The sequence below is a fragment of the Suillus discolor genome (genome assembly GCF_016758755.1).
Source record: "Suillus discolor strain FC423 chromosome Unknown F5147scaffold_7, whole genome shotgun sequence".
NCBI classification, from domain to species: Eukaryota; Fungi; Basidiomycota; class Agaricomycetes; order Boletales; family Suillaceae; genus Suillus; species Suillus discolor.
This window is the reverse complement of record NW_024541254.1, coordinates 232142-248490: the sequence shown is the minus strand read 5'-3', so window position 1 is coordinate 248490 and position 16349 is coordinate 232142. Positions and strand designations below refer to the sequence as shown.

General features: G+C 48.1%; 7 protein-coding genes across 7 annotated transcripts; 3 read left to right on the top strand and 4 right to left on the bottom strand.

The window, feature by feature from the left end:
• Positions 1-502: 502 nt before the first annotated feature.
• F5147DRAFT_569043 (P-loop containing nucleoside triphosphate hydrolase protein) lies at positions 503-3048 on the top strand (the record flags this gene model as incomplete). Its single annotated transcript, XM_041430931.1, has 11 exons — positions 503-623; positions 676-756; positions 817-1270; positions 1319-1470; positions 1520-1593; positions 1646-1844; positions 1894-1967; positions 2014-2185; positions 2233-2789; positions 2840-2908; positions 2959-3048. 11 exons carry the CDS (start codon positions 503-505, stop codon positions 3046-3048), a joined length of 2043 nt encoding a protein of 680 aa, XP_041297166.1.
• Positions 3049-4161: 1113 nt separating this feature from the next.
• F5147DRAFT_674621 (uncharacterized protein) lies at positions 4162-4822 on the bottom strand. The gene is made up of 3 exons (XM_041435861.1): positions 4751-4822; positions 4525-4700; positions 4162-4472 (listed from the first exon to the last, which is right to left on the bottom strand). The coding sequence occupies exons 2-3, from the start codon at positions 4605-4607 to the stop codon at positions 4211-4213; spliced, it is 345 nt and encodes a 114-aa protein (XP_041297165.1). The 5' UTR covers positions 4608-4700; positions 4751-4822; the 3' UTR covers positions 4162-4210.
• Positions 4823-5091: 269 nt separating this feature from the next.
• On the top strand, positions 5092-8320 carry F5147DRAFT_380993 (uncharacterized protein). The gene is made up of 2 exons (XM_041429480.1): positions 5092-7184; positions 7237-8320. Exons 1-2 carry the CDS (start codon positions 5214-5216, stop codon positions 7957-7959), a joined length of 2694 nt encoding a protein of 897 aa, XP_041297164.1. The 5' UTR covers positions 5092-5213; the 3' UTR covers positions 7960-8320.
• On the bottom strand, positions 7990-8997 carry F5147DRAFT_674614 (uncharacterized protein). Its single transcript, XM_041435860.1, has 5 exons — positions 8808-8997; positions 8743-8749; positions 8496-8689; positions 8378-8444; positions 7990-8327 (listed from the first exon to the last, which is right to left on the bottom strand). The coding sequence occupies exons 1-5, from the start codon at positions 8894-8896 to the stop codon at positions 8163-8165; spliced, it is 522 nt and encodes a 173-aa protein (XP_041297163.1). The 5' UTR covers positions 8897-8997; the 3' UTR covers positions 7990-8162.
• Positions 8998-9093: 96 nt separating this feature from the next.
• On the bottom strand, positions 9094-9889 carry F5147DRAFT_674612 (uncharacterized protein). The gene is made up of 4 exons (XM_041435859.1): positions 9576-9889; positions 9505-9516; positions 9345-9441; positions 9094-9277 (listed from the first exon to the last, which is right to left on the bottom strand). Exons 1-3 carry the CDS (start codon positions 9880-9882, stop codon positions 9431-9433), a joined length of 330 nt encoding a protein of 109 aa, XP_041297162.1. The 5' UTR covers positions 9883-9889; the 3' UTR covers positions 9094-9277; positions 9345-9430.
• Positions 9890-10090: 201 nt separating this feature from the next.
• Positions 10091-11269, top strand: F5147DRAFT_743357 (aspartate-semialdehyde dehydrogenase; the record flags this gene model as incomplete). Its single annotated transcript, XM_041439599.1, has 3 exons — positions 10091-10385; positions 10442-10521; positions 10565-11269. 3 exons carry the CDS (start codon positions 10091-10093, stop codon positions 11267-11269), a joined length of 1080 nt encoding a protein of 359 aa, XP_041297161.1.
• Positions 11270-11489: 220 nt separating this feature from the next.
• Positions 11490-16294, bottom strand: F5147DRAFT_649241 (P-loop containing nucleoside triphosphate hydrolase protein; the record flags this gene model as incomplete). The annotated part of the gene is made up of 23 exons (XM_041433328.1): positions 11490-11753; positions 11808-11894; positions 11946-12076; positions 12132-12201; positions 12250-12327; positions 12383-12511; positions 12569-12684; positions 12742-12892; positions 12946-13070; positions 13119-13191; positions 13244-13386; positions 13439-13628; positions 13682-13780; positions 13827-13976; positions 14032-14239; positions 14293-14414; positions 14469-14641; positions 14680-14989; positions 15041-15156; positions 15194-15335; positions 15364-15636; positions 15687-15852; positions 15909-16294. The coding sequence occupies 23 exons, from the start codon at positions 16292-16294 to the stop codon at positions 11490-11492; spliced, it is 3702 nt and encodes a 1233-aa protein (XP_041297160.1).
• Between the last annotated feature and the right edge of the window lie 55 nt (positions 16295-16349).

Genomic DNA, 16349 nt, shown 5'->3' with positions numbered 1-16349 from the left:
AACTCCGGTTCCAATCCGGTTCAGTTTCTTATCTCCCTTCCAATTTATCTTGGACGGAAGAGTCATTTTTGTGAGATCAACTCCCCAGGGGCGCCGTGCCTCGAAGAGAAATTCATCAACGGACCGTAGAACATAAGTACTATGCACCTACTCATAGTATGCTACGATACGACTTGCGAAGGCTTTAATATTTCATGGTCGTGTATATACATTGTACGTAGAGTTTCTGCGATCTATTGCCACTGCTATCATGAGGCTGGGTGATTTGTGTAGTAATGATAATAAGGTTTCTGATCCGGATTCCCGACTCCCGATTTCCGATACAACTTTTTTGAGTGATCGAGCAACAAGCCGAGCGCACACGCTTCCATCACCAGCCCCCTAGTGCATACCCACGTTCTGATACCACGAGGAGGAACCCATTTTGCTTCCCTATTATTTCACTGGACACAAGTTTCTATCCAATAGCAACGCGAGAAATCCTGGCGAATATTCCAGATCCATGTCCATCCATACTCCAAGAAAGAAGGCCAGGATCCGTCTGGATGACGACGTATCCTCCGCAAAAACTCGCCCAGTGAACTCCCTACAAAAACAACGCGAGCAACTTCCAATAGCACGAGGTAACTAGCATATCCATCTATCATGCGAAATTCTTCTCAGCATCTTTGGCAGGACGGGAAGCTCTCATCCGCGAAATACAGGAAAATGACACAACGATTTTACTAGGAGAGACAGGGTCAGGGAAAACCACTCGTGCGTCTGCTAGTCATCGTATAACTGCTATTGCGCCTCATGACTCTATCTTAAGTACAGAAGTCCCTCAATACATCCTCGAATCGGGCATCGCAGGCAAGGGCATGATCGCTGTCACCCAACCGCGTCGAGTAGCAGCAACGTCTCTCGCCGCTCGCGTAGCCGAAGAGAAAAATGTCTCTGTCGGTGGACTTGTTGGATATTCCGTGAGGTTCGACGAGGCTTCTAGCTCCGACACCCGCATAAAATATGTCAGTGATGGCATGCTCGTGCGGGAGCTACTGTCGGATCAGTTGCTGTCGAAATACAGCGTTATAGTCGTAGACGAAGCGCACGAACGAACCCTTCGGACGGATTTCCTCATAGCAAACCTGAAAACGATACAGACCGCTAGAAATAAGGTGGGCGATGTCAGTAGGAAGGGAAAGGGTCCTGCGTCAGCCCTTAACCCGTTAAAGCTCATTATTATGAGTGCAACGCTGGATGCCGAAAAGTTCAGCAAGTTCTATAACAAGTTGGTGCATTACTGCGCATGTGATGCACGTGCTTATGGCAATTTCAGTGCTCGAATACTCTATGTCAAGGGTCGACAACACCCTGTCCAGATATTCCACACATCTGTCAGCCAGACGGATTATGTTGATGCTGCTCTACGGACGTTCTTCCAAATCCATACTGATAGACCTCCAGGAGATGTCCTTATATTTCTTCCAGGTTAGTGTGTTAATTTGCCGGAATCATGCTAACTTCTGATATCGTATAGGCCAAGAGGATATCGAAAGTTTAGACAAATCGATAAAAATGTATGCTCGTAGACTTCCTGAGGAGCGTATGACTGTACGACATTATTACGTTTTGATGACTCTCGTTCTCATCGGTCCTCATCTAGGTTCTAACATGCCCAATGTATGCTGCCTTGCCGCCTGCGCAGCAGTCTAGAATATTTTCGTCCGCCCCTACAAACGCTCGGAAATGTATTCTTGCTACTAACATCGCCGAGACGTCCATCACGATACCTGGAATAAAATACGTAATCGATACCGGCAAGTGTAAGGAAAAAAGATATTTGTCAAAGGATACAGGTGGAGGTAATGGGGGTGACTGTCCATTTGAGTTCACAACTGACCGTTTCGGTAGGTTTTGATACCCTGTTAACTCGAGATATCACAAAGTCGTCTGCTATGCAGCGGGCTGGTCGCGCCGGTCGCGAAGTATGCCCTGAACCTTGTCTCTCTTGATACCTCTAACGTGAAGTAGGGTCCAGGGTTTTGTTTCCGCCTGTACACAGAAGACGCATTCAATTCTATGGCACTTTCCGCAGAGCCCGAGATTCGCCGATGTAGCTTAACCCAGAGCGTCTTGCAATTGAAATGCCTCGGTCAAGACTTTGAAGCGGTCGATTTCATGGATCCTCCCGAGATTGGGTCAGGTACGACCCCCTGACATACCTCCATAACCAACCCTGACTTTTTTCAGTCATTTCCGCACTCAAAACTCTTTGGCTTCTTGGTGCGCTAGACAACTCCAAGACTCTAACCACATTGGGACGTCAAATGGCATCCTTCCCTGTGGAGCCGTACTTCGCGCGTATCATCCTCGCATCCAAAACCCACGGCTGCACCTCCGAGGTAATAGACATCGTGTCCCTTCTCTCATCCTCTTCTGCTCTTTTCCTCGATATCTCCGACCAGCGCGATACTATTTCAGAAGTTCGGGGCAAGTTTCGTCATGCGAGTGGGGATCACATGACGATGCTCAATGCCCTCCGATCATACCAAGAGGTCGCCGCATCTGATAGCAAGGGTGCAAGAAAAGAATGGTGTCGCCAGCACTTTGTGAATGAAAGAACGTTTGTGGAGGCGACAAAGATTCGAGATCAGCTGAGACAGACATGCCAACGAGTTGGCATTGACTGGCATGCTTCTACGGCAGATAACGAGGAACCAGTGCTAAGATGTTTTGTCACTGGCCTCGTTCAGCAGTCGGCATTTTTACAGCCGGATGGAACGTACAAGCAAACGATGGGTCATTCTGTGAGTTTCACCCCTCGTTCTGTGAAATCAAAAGACCGAACGTGCACAAGGTCATTAAAATTCATCCGGGTTCCACGCTCTGCGACAAAAAACTACCCGCTATCATCTACGATGAGCTTGTGAGTGTCATTTTTTTCCCTTTTGTTCACGATTAAAGTTTATGGCGCAGGTCTACACAAGCCAGATTTATGCGAGGGGTGTGTCCTCTGTTCCAAAGAGCTTCTTTAGTAACGTCACACCAGTAGCGAGGGAAGCATAGTGTAGGCACGTGTTCTCTCGTACACTCATATGATCTAGCACAGGGTGTAGCAGCATACCGTACGTTTGAATTAGCCATTTTTATACATCTCAGAAGCACACGCGTTTCCCATCCTAGATTTCGTCCTAGACTCACGAGACTCCGAGGGGCGCAACATTTCCAAGCCTTATTTCCAATAGACTTTACCGACTGGTTCTTGGATCAGCGAGTCCCAGCGTTGTGGGTAATACTTATATACACGTGCTACTATTGGTCAACCATGAATTAAAGCCGATAGACCAGATATCACTTTTTCGTCTTAACACTTCTATCTGCTTGTGGAGCTTGGACAAACAACAAGCCTTTTACGATCATCCTATTCGGGCCAAACAAGGACGGAATACCCCCAGGATGACTCGGAAATTCGACAATCTCCCCCAACTCGCGACCATCACACATCGTCATACAGTTTTGTATTTATACAGATCATGATCACGACAACTATCCACTAGGCATAAACCAAGCCGCGACATGTGGGCAGACCTATTACTGTTTGACAGGTGCATACGGCGGTGTCCACTCGCAGGCAGACTCGGAGCGCCTGAAGCTTCGATGCCATTCAAGGGTATTCAAGTTCGCCCGACCAAGGTATCGTAATAAGCGGGACCCTTTTGTTTGTCCAGCTCCGCAAATAGTACATAAATAGAAGCGAAAAAAAAATGAAATCTGATCCTATTGATATGAAACTGTAATAGCGCGAGGGCTTGGTGTATGAAACGTGCCGTATACCAGGGCTGGCTTGATGGTGGGGAGAGTGGAACCCATTGAGATGACTCTGATCCAATTACGACCTGGAGATGTGACCTAAACGCCTCGAGGCCAAATACTGCCCTGGCGTGATGGGTTTAAACTCAAGGTAGAAGTCCTCATGGCTCAAACTTTCCAGTGGGGTCCAGGGAAAAGGCGCTGAAATGAAACCCGCTCCTTGAATCATGTTGAACTACAATTGGAGATGGCCCGCGATCCTCGGGCCTGGAGCATGGAAGCAACATATCATTATCATTTCACAAGAGACTCGTATATGTTCGGATCTTGTCGCATATAAGGTGTTGTTAAGAAGATAGTTTACTATCAGCTCCACCTAGTACGACAAAATCGGTTATATTCGGGCGATGCAACGTCGTCAACCCGCGATTAGAAAACACAATATGGGGCAATAACAATGGAAACACGATAGCAGGCAAGCGACACGACAATGACACAATCGCAGGCATAGAGCAGCGATAAGGAATGCCAGCAGACGGTCAGTAGCGACTCGCGAGATTAGAGGATCCAATGACAGCGAGGACCGTAAGATAGGATAGGAGAAGACTGCCAGCGAGGCGAAGCTAGTATATAGCACCGTCGACGATGCCACTGTTCTTCGTCCACAGTCCGTATTTTTCCTAAGGGATATTCGTTAGACTAGATAATACAATGAAAGGTCTCATTTACTACCTCTGTATCATATAGCTGTATAAAACGGTAAAATGGTCAAGGAGGGAGACAAGCAAGCCAGCGATGGGAAAAGCTTGATGCATGGGACCATCGACGACGTCACTGTTAGTGGGAGAGGAATGTTTATAGGGTCCATAGTCTTTGAGGGGGATGGTGGCGGCAGCTTTGAAAGAGTCCTAGAGGTATTGAGCACCCCAGTGGTTGTTGATATGACTCATTTTACAACCTTTGCAGCCGACGGGTCATGCGGTGGGTGATATTATACTGGAGGAAGACGTCCCCCAAGGATTTTGACTCGGGGTGTTAGCAGATTCTGAACTCGAACAAAAAACTTCGTGATATTGCGCGAGAAATGAAGCTAAGCCTTGCAGAGTAAGTTATGACACCGAACGATGGATGCATTGAAGTCATCGAGACATTGACAGAATGATGTGGGATTGTGTTGCACACATGAATTGACAACTCGGAGAACAACTTGGACGTGTGTGTTGACGAAAACACGATCGACGACACGAGCAACGCATTGCAAATAGACAACAATTACGGTAATGTTTATGGCACAGAGTCGTTGAAGATTACATAATATTACAAGATAAATCTTATGTCTAAACAATATTTTACACTATAGTGACTGTTTTGGCCATGTCCGGTTTTCATCATTCTCTCTCTCGCTGTTCAATCAAAATACTATGAACATCCTTGAATGTTCCCTGCTAAACGGGCGATGGGACTCCAAGCTCGATACAGAGCTGGAGTCGCGTCCTGCAATTGCAATGCTCGCAAAGGATGTCATCGATGGTAAATTTCGGGAAGTGCTAACCTCACTTTGGGCCCGGGCATTTTTCAGGGCATCTGGGCTGCAGGATAACAGCTATGAAGAATCTTTCTCTAGGCAGTTACCATCTGTGACAGATGAAGCAGAAAAAGAGCTTATCCAAGTCGTTCTAGCTGTCGCATCCTTACATGCTTTCATCCAAGCAAACTGGACTGGACCGGACCTCGATATCAATCCATCGGAAGTGATCGTTGACGTGATGAACCCGACCTCGATTTCTGATGAGGTCCTCCATATGAAGGCGGTGTCCGAACTTGCTTACGGCGGTGAGCCTGCTTACCACCTCGCCCAACACGCCACCTTTTTGCGTCTCGCCCAACTCATTTTCGCCTTACCATATCGTCACTGTATATCCGTTTGTTGGTGGCGGTTACGTACAATGATCGTTCACGAGCAGTTATTGGACGAGGCAGTGCCTCTTCCAACAGACGCCCATGATTCATTGGGGTCTCTATTGCAAACCCTTACGGGAGATATAGGGGATCGCGATCTTGCTGGCCGTCTGCAGTTAGAACAGGGTCGACTTGAACATATTTTTTGCCATGACAAAGCCGCTTCCGATCGTTTTGTCCAAGCGGCACGTGCTACGGGATTACAGTATGAACTCACGGGAGCGCTTGGGAGACGAACAAAGTTTCAACAAAATGATCTTAGCCAATTGGTGCTACTCGCAGAGAGCCGGAAAAGGGATGACTCCCCCGCCGAAACCATTCCCGATGATCTTGCTGATCAATCATGTACGCCTGATGACATGTCCAACATGTCATATTCCAGTCTTCCTGTTACCTTGGGATTGAATGACGACACGCTTCTTGAGCAGACTATATTCACATCATCTGCTCCCTCATCCACAACAAGTCAGCTGAGCCATCTAGATCCTGTTTCACAACCCCCTTTACACCCGCTCGATCAGTGTATACTTCTGTCGCTTTGCCTCAATGTACGAAATACATCTCCTTCGCACGGCCTCACAAGCGAACAGATGTCCCCTTATGTCGCACGTGTCATATCACATCCAAAGAACTGGTCAGTTCACACTATGGCCCTGCTTCTGCGGTCCCGTCTCGAGTCTGGACGTACACGGACTGTTGAGCGCTCAGTGCTCCAGCTCCAAGCCCTCGTAGACCAGATGCCAACCGCCGATTCCCCCTTACCGGAACGGCTGCTTTACTTTCATTCAATACCCCTTCCAAGCAAGTGGGAGATGGAACGCGAGCTGGCATTACGTTTCCTCACTCTAGGGGTGGTAAAGTCAGCCTTGGAAATCTTTGAACGCCTTGAGATGTGGGAGGAGGTGGTTAAATGCTGGCAGTCTATGGAGATGACGGACAAAGCAGTTGTCATTGTCCGCGATTTACTTGAGGGACGCAAAGAGGAAGCAGAGAGTGTGATTTTGCGGGGTAAAGATTTACCTTCGCCGCGGCGCGGCAAACTAGATTCGGCACGACAGGCAAAGTTGTGGTGCCTTTTAGGAGATCTGGAACCAGATAATGCAGTGGAGCATTATGAGCGTGCATGGGCGCTGTCAAAGGAGACTTCCGGCCGTGCAATGCGGTCTCTTGGAGGCTACTACTTCGCACACGGAGATTTCGAGAAGGCCATTCCCTGCTTGCAGCGTGCGGTCAAAATCAATCCGTTGTTATCCCGTTCTTGGTTTATCCTAGGGTGTGCCTATATCCGTCTCGAAAATTGGGAGGGGGCCCGAGATTCATTTAGTCGATGTGTTTCTATCGACGATGAAGACGGAGAGAGCTGGAATAATTTGGCTAGCATGTACCTCCGTTTGGACTCTTCCCAGAATATCCTCGAATCGGATGTGAGTGGGGTAAGTGGGGATGAATCTTCTTCACCCTATACGAACTCAAGTTTATGTTTAGGAAAACCAGCCTAGCAAAGCCAAATCTTTCTCAAACAGGATGCTGGCTTTCCGTGCATTAAAACAGGGCTTAAAATACAGCTACGACAATTGGCGCATGTGGACAAATTACATGATTGTCGCCATGGATGTCGGGGAGTTATCAGAGGCATGCCGTGCACTGACGCGTATTGTTGAAGAACGGAGTGCAAAAACCGGTGCAGAATGTGTCGACGAAGAAGTTCTTGAGCGCTTGGTAAATGCCGTTACCAGGGTGCCGGCAGGCCTCGATCAGTCAGCTGGGGCTGATGATAGGAGACGGGATGCTGTAAATAATCCGAACGAGGGCCACGGGCTGCTCAGGAGGGTACTGGATCTTTTTGACCGGACCATTCTTCCCCGCGTATCTTCGCCTCGCATCTTCCGCGCCTACGCACGTCTTCTGACTTTTCAATCCCGGTGGGAAGATGCATTGAAAGCCTACCTGGATTGGTATCGCTGTAGCGTGGCTGGAACGTTTGAGAAAGGAGAGACTGACGCTGAGAAGTGGCGAGAAGCTGTAAATGAAGTCGAGGACGTGATAGATGTACTCAAAAATTTCGGGCCGCGGGTACAAGGCATCAACTGGAGACACCAGGCGCGTAGTATCGTTCGGACGTTCATGGGACGCTCCAAAGACTTCGAAGACCAGGCGGAATGGTCACGCCTTGTAGAATTTCAAAGCGAGCTGCGTAGTGAAGAGTAGAAATAGTTGAATGATATCGCATTGAGAATATGGGAAAGCAGATGCTAATGAGTATGAGATGACTGACTGTGTTCAATACACGTATTGTGAGGTATGTGACGTGAGGGTAGTTAAAACACAGTAGCATGTGGGTGGGAGTCCAAGGCGAAATGAGGATTAAACGTGGTATATTACATAGAAGATGAATCATGAAGGAAAAAATGTTACAGCTTCCAGTCTAAATTCAGGGCGATGCGATTCAGAAACAAAGTGGTCAAAATTTCAGTGACCATCGTAAGGCCTGAATGCTTGATTGTCAGACGAGCACTGAAGACATCTTCTGGCTGACTGAGCTCCCACGTAGCGACTGTAGAGCGTCCATCTAGGCACTGAAATTCGATGAGCAAACCGAAAGGCACGAAAGCTAGCAACATCCCACCTCCATCTTCTGAGGAAAAACTTTCCACTTCAGCTCCTTACCATTCTGCGCCGTAAAATAGCGCGATCTATGATTGTTTTGAATTATATTTCAACGACGCGACATCCACAACACCTACGTGCTAGCGTCTTTCTTATGGCGTAGGTGATTGACCATGGCGACCTCCGGCCCATTACCGTACACGAGGTATCCTGGTGTTCTGGATGGGCCGAAATACAAGTAAGAATTGCTGGGACCCATGATTTCTGGGTGCTGCTGGCTCCAAGCCGCTTCGCGAGCGATGTGAACGATTAAATTTACTTTTCTGTCAACCTTTGGAATGGCATGTTAGAGGACGCTGAACGCTGGGCCTCAGACATTGTTACCGTCGTCCTAAGTTTCGGCCGTCACGGATTAAATTTAGACCGAGAGCGTCAAAAGAGTTACATACACCGTGAACGCTGGTCTGCTCTCGAGATCCTCAAATCTATGGTTGAAGAGATCTGATCCGAATTGAAGGAGGACGTATGAGCCAGACATGACGGGAAATGCGGAAGAGAGATGTGGGTTCTGGGTCGTTACATTCCAGTCACTCAGATGTAGCTTACCTTTTCAACACACAAGAACATGCTAGATTGGGAATAAGAGATTTTTAGGCACGGCCACAAAGAAGCCCACGTAAAGAGGCCCACGTGGCTCCTCGTGGCTCCTGCTTCATTTCAGCAGCCGAACCGGCCATTTCATTGATCCCCTTGGCCTCAGGGCCTCTGCCAGTCTTCCACACTTTTTAAGTGCGATGGGCAAACGGCTCTTATTCTAGGTTATCAAGTGAAACATTAAATTATGCCAAGGACATCTGTGGATATTAATCATGCACGACCTTCGTGTGTCTGCAAGTGTATGCAAACTACAATAGCGCTCCTGAGAAGAAACCCAGTAAACAGGTCAAGGTTCACCGATGTGACTAGCGAGCTCCACTTCTACGTACTGACATCGATAAGCTCATTCCCAAAATGATAAGGAATGACACACGTGGATAAAGGTCTGAACCAGACGGAAAAGCGAATTGTCCGTTCAGTCATACACTGTTAATTAGATGAGGATTATTACCACCGATCCGCTTGTCCGAGGATTCTAGCATTTCGTACCATGTATAATGCCTAGTGAGTCAGGTTTGCGTAAATACGCGTAGAACGGCGAAAAAGCCTTAAGTGCGCACCGTAAAACAATGTCCATACAAGAATAAATGTAAAGATGTTATCTTGACCAGGGTTCACCAGCTCCCCAAGTCCGCCAGGCAGGTATTTTGCAGGTTTCCCTCTGCAGTTTATGGCATAAATGATAAATGAGGTTGAAACGATGGATGCTATAAAGAGTGCGAATCCCAGCCAGTTCTCTAGTCCGAGGATTCCTGCAACTGCACCGGAAAAGCAAAAGGATAGGAATTTGACAGATGTTAACGCTTGATTGTGCAGGACATTTGGTGCAAATATAAGCTGGGCTGCATTATCTGTAGTTGTCGCCATCGACGACGACGTTGAGTGTGAGAGTCGGTCGAGCTGGCAGGCATTACGACTCGGACACCGGAAAGATCTCCCACGGTCTTAGTGCATTTCCGATACCAAACGAGATGATCTATCGTAACACTGCGCCTTTACAAGGTCGAATCAACAGCAGAAGGTTGTCCAACAACTAATACTTCCATCTCTCAGGAGAACTTAAGGTGAAGTCGTCATGTCCAAGAATCCAGATGGAAAACAAATCAAAGTCGGGATTCTTGGTGCGACGGGTACTGTAGGGCAGCGTTTCGTCACCCTGCTCGCAAAACACCCGTGGTTCACCATCCATGTCCTTGGAGCATCTTCCAGATCGGCTGGGAAGCCATATACGCTGGCCGTTATGTGGAAGCAGACGACGCCAATACCATCTGTCGTCCGCGATATGATAGTGCGCGAGTGCCATCCAAAGCACTTTGCGGAGTGTGCTGTCATCTTCTCTGGTCTTGACGCTGATGCGGCTGGAGACATAGGTACGTTCCTAGGCTTATAACCCCTCTTTATCATGGCTTATATTTGCAAATATCAGAATCTGCATTCAGAAGCGCCGATCTTGCTATTTTCTCCAATGCCAAAAATTACCGCAGAGACCCTTCCGTACCTCTGATCGTCCCCCTTCGTAAACGATTCACACTTGTCCATCATTCCTCAGCAGCAAGCGCTGCAAAATCCCCCGCTCAAGAAAGGTTTCATCGTTACAAATGCTAATTGTTCTACGACGGGCTACGTTATACCCCTTCGTGCCCTGGAAAAGGCCTTTGGACCCATCGAGTCGTGTCTGGTTACCACTATGCAAGCCATCTCCGGCGCTGGATACCCAGGTGTTCCCGGTCTTGATATCATCGATAACGTTGTGCCCTACATTGGTGGCGAAGAAGAGAAAATGGAGTGGGAGACGCTGAAAATTTTGGGAGGGATCGCCGATGGCGATGATGGAGTGAAAACCTTTGACATGCACGCACGCCATCCGTTACGTGTATCCGCGTCGTGTAACCGAGTTCCCGTCATCGATGGGCACACCATGTGCGTTTCTGTACGTTTTCAGCAGAAACCTCCTCCTAGCCCACAACAAGTCCGAGAGGCCCTGGTAGCTTATACTCCAGAGGCACAATCCATCGGGTGCCCTTCTGTTCCTGTTCATGCCATTTTTGTGCATGAAGAGCCGGACCGCCCTCAACCTCGGTTGGACCGATATTATCAAGACGGTGCAGGAGTGTCAGTGGGAAGAGTGCGCCAATGTCCCGTTCTTGACATAAAGTTCGTTGTCCTCGCGAACAACGTCTCTATCGGAGCAGCTACCAGCAGTATCATCAACGCGGAGCTCGCGGTGTTGAAAGGGGTTGTAAAGGTGGAGTAACGGGGGCGCTCCCATGCCGTTCAGCCTAAACAACGTGCCAGATCTAGAAGTTCGGCGGTGATGTCTTGCACGATAGTAGAAAGATCAAATAATAGCTTTATGTTACTGCGAGTATATTATGGGCGAACGCACTGGTAACTGATACAATTGTATACTGCAGGTTAGTGCGATGATGACGTTGATACAGTATTGTAACAAAAATGTGAGCAAAACATCTTGATCAACCAGCTCGGAAGGAACGGTCTCGGGAGACACGGTCACGGTTCAGCTGTACAAAACTCTCGATCAGGCGATTCATATTACCCAGTCCTGGCGTCTCGGGAAGCCACTCTCCATTGTTGACGCAAAGAACTTTCATGCGTTCGTGATAATCGAGATCAGGAAGTAGCTTAGGGGTGATCAAGAAGTATTGGGCGCTGTCAGGCTTGCATGTGACCTCAACCAAAGAATTGTGCACCGCGCGCTCGGCGCGTTGATCCATGCCCTTCGGAAAACGTCGTCAGCACTTGACGTATAAACAGGATCAAAAAAGGGGTACCTGGTTAATCTCGTCAACAAGAGAAAACGGCGTTCGGGCCTCTTCAGTCAAACTCATGAGATACAAGATAGTGGTGAGTGACCGTTCCTGGACCCAATGTAAAGATCAGTGCGCTGAGTAAATTTGACCCCTACTTACGCCGCCAGACTGCCTCTGTCCCGTCAGAAGTTGTAACTTCTCGTTATCACGGAATTTGACGAGAATGTCGATCGCCCACTTGTCATAATCATCATGGGGGCTGATCCGGATTTCACCTGCACAACCAATGCCTGAAATAGTCGATAAGCGTAAATTCATGACGCTCAGCAGGCTTTGACGACTGACGATCAAATGCAGCAGAGAATTTCTTCCCAATGCTAGCGACAAGCTGTTCGAGAGCAGGTTGCCATCGGTCCTGACAGAAAACTCAGAAATGAAATTGACAAGCAAGAAGACCACCTACTCTGGCATTCTTGATTTCTCGTTCCACTCTGCGGGTATCCTTCTCCCGGTCTTCCAGAATTTTTGTCAGAGCTTCGATCTGTTTACCGTCGTCATAAATGAAGACCTTCATATCAGAGGTGGAGCAGGCAAACCTCATTCTTTCGCCGCTCATACTGCTCAACAACGCCTGGGTTCGTCTGCGAGATCATATCGAGATTGGCGCGCTGAACTTCGAGTGCCTTCCGCAGGTCATTCACGCTCCGGTCGTGAACCGAACCATCCTGTATGGATATAAGTTATCTCGGCCTTATATTAATCATCACTTTAGGGTCACCCACCATCTCCATCTTGGCAAATTGTTGTTGGAATTCTTCGTCCATGCCCCTAACAAGCTCCAGACTAATGTCCCGTTTACTCTTCGCGTCGGCCTTTGTCGCAATGAATATTTGATCAGCTAGTGTTGGCGGTTACTTCATATCCGCGGACGTTGCAGGAAAGTTTGATGACGAACCTTCTTCGAACTCGGCAAGAGCCCGTTGGTACTTTTCATCCTTCTCTTGGCACAGCACTTCAAGTGCATTCTTGTTTGCGCCGACCTGGAGAAATTCAAGTCCACTGCGGGTTGCTTCTACTTGATCAGCAATTGCAGCGCGAATTAGTTGCTGCGGAGAGTATTGTCAATTTTGCTCACGCATTCAGGTTAGAGAAAATTAACCGTGTATTCCTTTACAATCCTAACACGCTTCTTGGATATTTCAAACAACTTCTTCTTGAGCTTCGCTCGTTCATCCTCCACGGAGGGTGCATTCTCAAGATCCTTCAGCTTGTTCTTGTTGGTCTCTGTGGTGCGGTTAGATATGAAAACGGCGGGACGGTATCAATATGTACCGATTTTAGCTGCGAGCGTAGCCAAACGCCTCTTCTGGTTATTAACATCCTTCTTTCGTGCCTCGAGTGCGTCCTGCAGACATGATAAGTGGCATTAACTTTCCAACCAGTACAAAATGACATACAAATGTCTTCTTGAACAGTGCTTCCTCGGACCTGATCTCACGCTCCTCTGCCGCGAGGTTATTTGCATCTTCGTTGATGACTTCAAGAGCCTGTCTGGCCTCCTGGATAGTCTGATCGAGTTTCCTTTTGATCTCAGGGTCGACTGCATCCCTGTAAATATACTTCACAAGAAGGTGCAATGGCGAACCACTTACTCGTGCTGTTGACAAGATTCCGAGCTGGACGGAGGTCCTTCGTCATGTTCGCAGCTGCTCGTTTTCCATACCGAGATCGTGAAACCGTGTTCATCACCCTTCCCGCGATGAACTTTGCCCCGCCACCATCTCGGGAAACAGCTTCCATAGCAGCATTTACATCGACCTTAGAAGCATCCAAACCAATAGCCTAATATCATAAAACTAATCAGCACAGTTCTAAATTAAGGATAGTTCACTGACGGTGCGATGCAAATTGACCTCTCGCGTAAGGAACCACAGAAGGCCGTCAGGGCACTCAATCTTGTTGATCGCATAATCATCAAAACCAAGTGCCTTCAACTACAACAGAACGTTAGATCATTCAATAGAGGTAACATGAACATACCTCTGCCTCATTCATGGGAGGAGGGATCACGTCCACCTTGGGTCTGAACCAGACGTTGATACGCGCACCCTTTCGGAGCCCGGCCTGTTCACTGTCATTCAAGTAGTTATTGAGGGCAGCATAATCTTCCTCGCATTGCGTAACAAGGATCTGCAAGTCAATCAGCCACCTGATATAGAAGCGATGGACAGGATGTGGTACAGACCTTGAGCTGATCCTGATTAAAGCATGCCTCTATAGCATCGGTATAGCGTCGATCCGGAACGGTGCAACATATCATAGGGGGCTCAAACACCTCCATCTTGAACTTGTCCTGGTGGTTACGAAGCCACACGACTGCATCGGCCATATCTCTATCCCAGAGCCGCAATTTCTCGAGTTTACGATGGCGCTCGTCTTCCAGGTTTTTCAGCCTATGACAAACGCGTTATGCATGTCCCGTGTTAGATAAAATTGTGTTTCTCACTGGTCCAACGCGCCACTGATGTTCGCCTGTTGGGCGGCGGACGAATCGACATTCTTCCTTTGTCGCTCCTGCAAGTCCTCCATGCGTGTAGTCGTCTGGCTGTGCTCCCTGTTGACTTTCCTCTAGAAAATGATCGTTAGCACAGATGACACTGCCTACTCATGCGGTTCACCAACCATCTCAGCATTGATTGCTTCTACGTCTTCTAGTTTGGGTGGGTTATCAAGCTCTTTCTGCCATTTTTCATTGTGCCCCTGTATTTCTTTGATCTTCTTCACGCGCTCCTTCTCTGCCCGTTTGAGACCGTCAAGTCTGCTGGTAACGTCCTCGGCGTCACGTTCCTGAGTGGCTAATGATCAGAAAAGAAACAACAATGAACCAACAGACGAACAAGCTTGTCATTCTCGCCCCATTTGTTCTTCATCTGCTGGAACTTCTGACGAGACGCAGTCTTCTTTTTCTCACGTGCTTTCTCGTATTCCTTGTGCTGAACTGCGAGCTGTCTTGAAGTCTGTGAGTAGATGGGCGATAAAACATAAGGGAGAGCATACTCTAGCTTGGCGTGTGCGGGCGCGTTCCTGTCCTTCAGTTTCCGTACCCGGGCGTGCAACTCCCGTTGGCGGTCTTTTGCTTTCTGGTAGCGCTCTTTAGCTTCATGGTATTCGTTAACAGGTATCAACACTTTTAAGACATCAATCTATGATAGTGATTAACAGCGCATAATAATATTGCGAAGCACATTACTCACATCCTTCTCGATACGCTTGCGCTCTTGATAACGCTGAACGTCTCGCTCAAGTTGGGAATTACGCTCTTGCATTGTCTTCAACCGCTCTTGCTCATCACTGGATTTCTGCAAGGTACCTGTGAATCGAAGGCGATGTTAAAGCAGAAAATTCACAAACATCTTGGAGATTCTTAAGCTCCTTGCCGGCGGTAATCAGTGTGTCATGCCAATTCGACAAATTAACATCCCCCGCGGCACGTTGCGTCTCTCTAAGCAACTGTTGCGGAGTCATTTGCGCAAACTCGGAGACCTTGTCCTGAGGCAAGAACGAACTGAAAGCGCACATACACGCAGTCAGAACCAGCGCTTAGCACAGAAAGGGCAAGGTACCATAAGTTTCCAACTTGAACATTGAGTTTCGCCATGCGGTTAGTAATTTCTTTTCCAGTACAAGATTTTCCGTTAAGAGTCAGAGTCGAGCTTTTGGACTTGGCGCTCAGGTTGCGTCGAATCACAAGGTTCTTTTGACCCTTTGCACCCTTAAGTTCAATTTCGATGTAGCCACTCTCTTTGCCATGCTTAACAAAGCTAGAAATCTCATTTGCGCGACCAAGGATCTGGTGGAGAAAGATATGAGTTATAAACACAGGAATAACAAAAGACTCACGCTCGGAGGCCAATTGAGTCCGAGACAAATTGCGCAAGCAATACTGCTTTTACCAGTGCCGTTGGGACCGAGTATCATGTTGAGGTATGGACCAGGTCGAAATTCCACCCAGTCGTACGTAAGAAAGTTGTGCAACTGAATGCGCACAATTGAACCAGGGATGAAACTAAGAGCTGATAGTGAGAAACGTAAATAACTGCAATGAATTTTCTGGCATCTCACCCGTCGGCATCACGAGGAAGTGTCGCTACTTGCTCTCTTTTCGGGGTGGTCGGGGTTGAGGGAGCAAAGTCGCCCTCTGCATTGACGCGAGCGCGCTTGCGGCTTCTTGGAGAACCATCCACATTCTCGGGATCACCGTCAGCATCCACATCACCGTCAGTATCTACATCGCCATCAGCGTCGACATCGGCATTGTCATCAGCCTGAGTCTGATCTGACTCTTCATCCACAGGTTCAGGCTCGATACGTCTTGCCTTGCCTTTCCCTTTCCCGTCGTTTACTTTCTCCTTTTTGACCGAATCCTTGACGCCGTTAGAAAGAGCAGAGTTCTCCTTGAGAGAGTCAGTATCGCCCTCTGGCAGTTCTGCTCTTGTTCGACGAGGCATGTTTGTCGCACCGGAGGAACGCGCGAGGTTTAGAGGAAGCTGTAGTAATTGACGC

Excerpts from the sequence above, each read along its gene's own strand:
- F5147DRAFT_674621 (XM_041435861.1), bottom strand. The coding sequence starts at position 4,607 with ATGCATCAAGCTTTTCCCATCGCTGGCTTGCTTGTCTCCCTCCTTGAC. Across the intron at positions 4,473-4,524 it reads TACAGCTATATGATACAGAG|GAAAAATACGGACTGTGGAC; the intron begins GTAGTAAATGAG and ends AATATCCCTTAG.
- F5147DRAFT_380993 (XM_041429480.1), top strand. The coding sequence starts at position 5,214 with ATGAACATCCTTGAATGTTCCCTGCTAAACGGGCGATGGGACTCCAAG. Across the intron at positions 7,185-7,236 it reads TCGAATCGGATGTGAGTGGG|GAAAACCAGCCTAGCAAAGC; the intron begins GTAAGTGGGGAT and ends GTTTATGTTTAG.
- F5147DRAFT_674614 (XM_041435860.1), bottom strand. The coding sequence starts at position 8,896 with ATGTCTGGCTCATACGTCCTCCTTCAATTCGGATCAGATCTCTTCAAC. Across the intron at positions 8,445-8,495 it reads CATAAGAAAGACGCTAGCAC|ATCGCGCTATTTTACGGCGC; the intron begins GTAGGTGTTGTG and ends AAACAATCATAG. Across the intron at positions 8,328-8,377 it reads TTTTTCCTCAGAAGATGGAG|TGCCTAGATGGACGCTCTAC; the intron begins GTGGGATGTTGC and ends ATCGAATTTCAG.
- F5147DRAFT_674612 (XM_041435859.1), bottom strand. The coding sequence starts at position 9,882 with ATGGCGACAACTACAGATAATGCAGCCCAGCTTATATTTGCACCAAAT.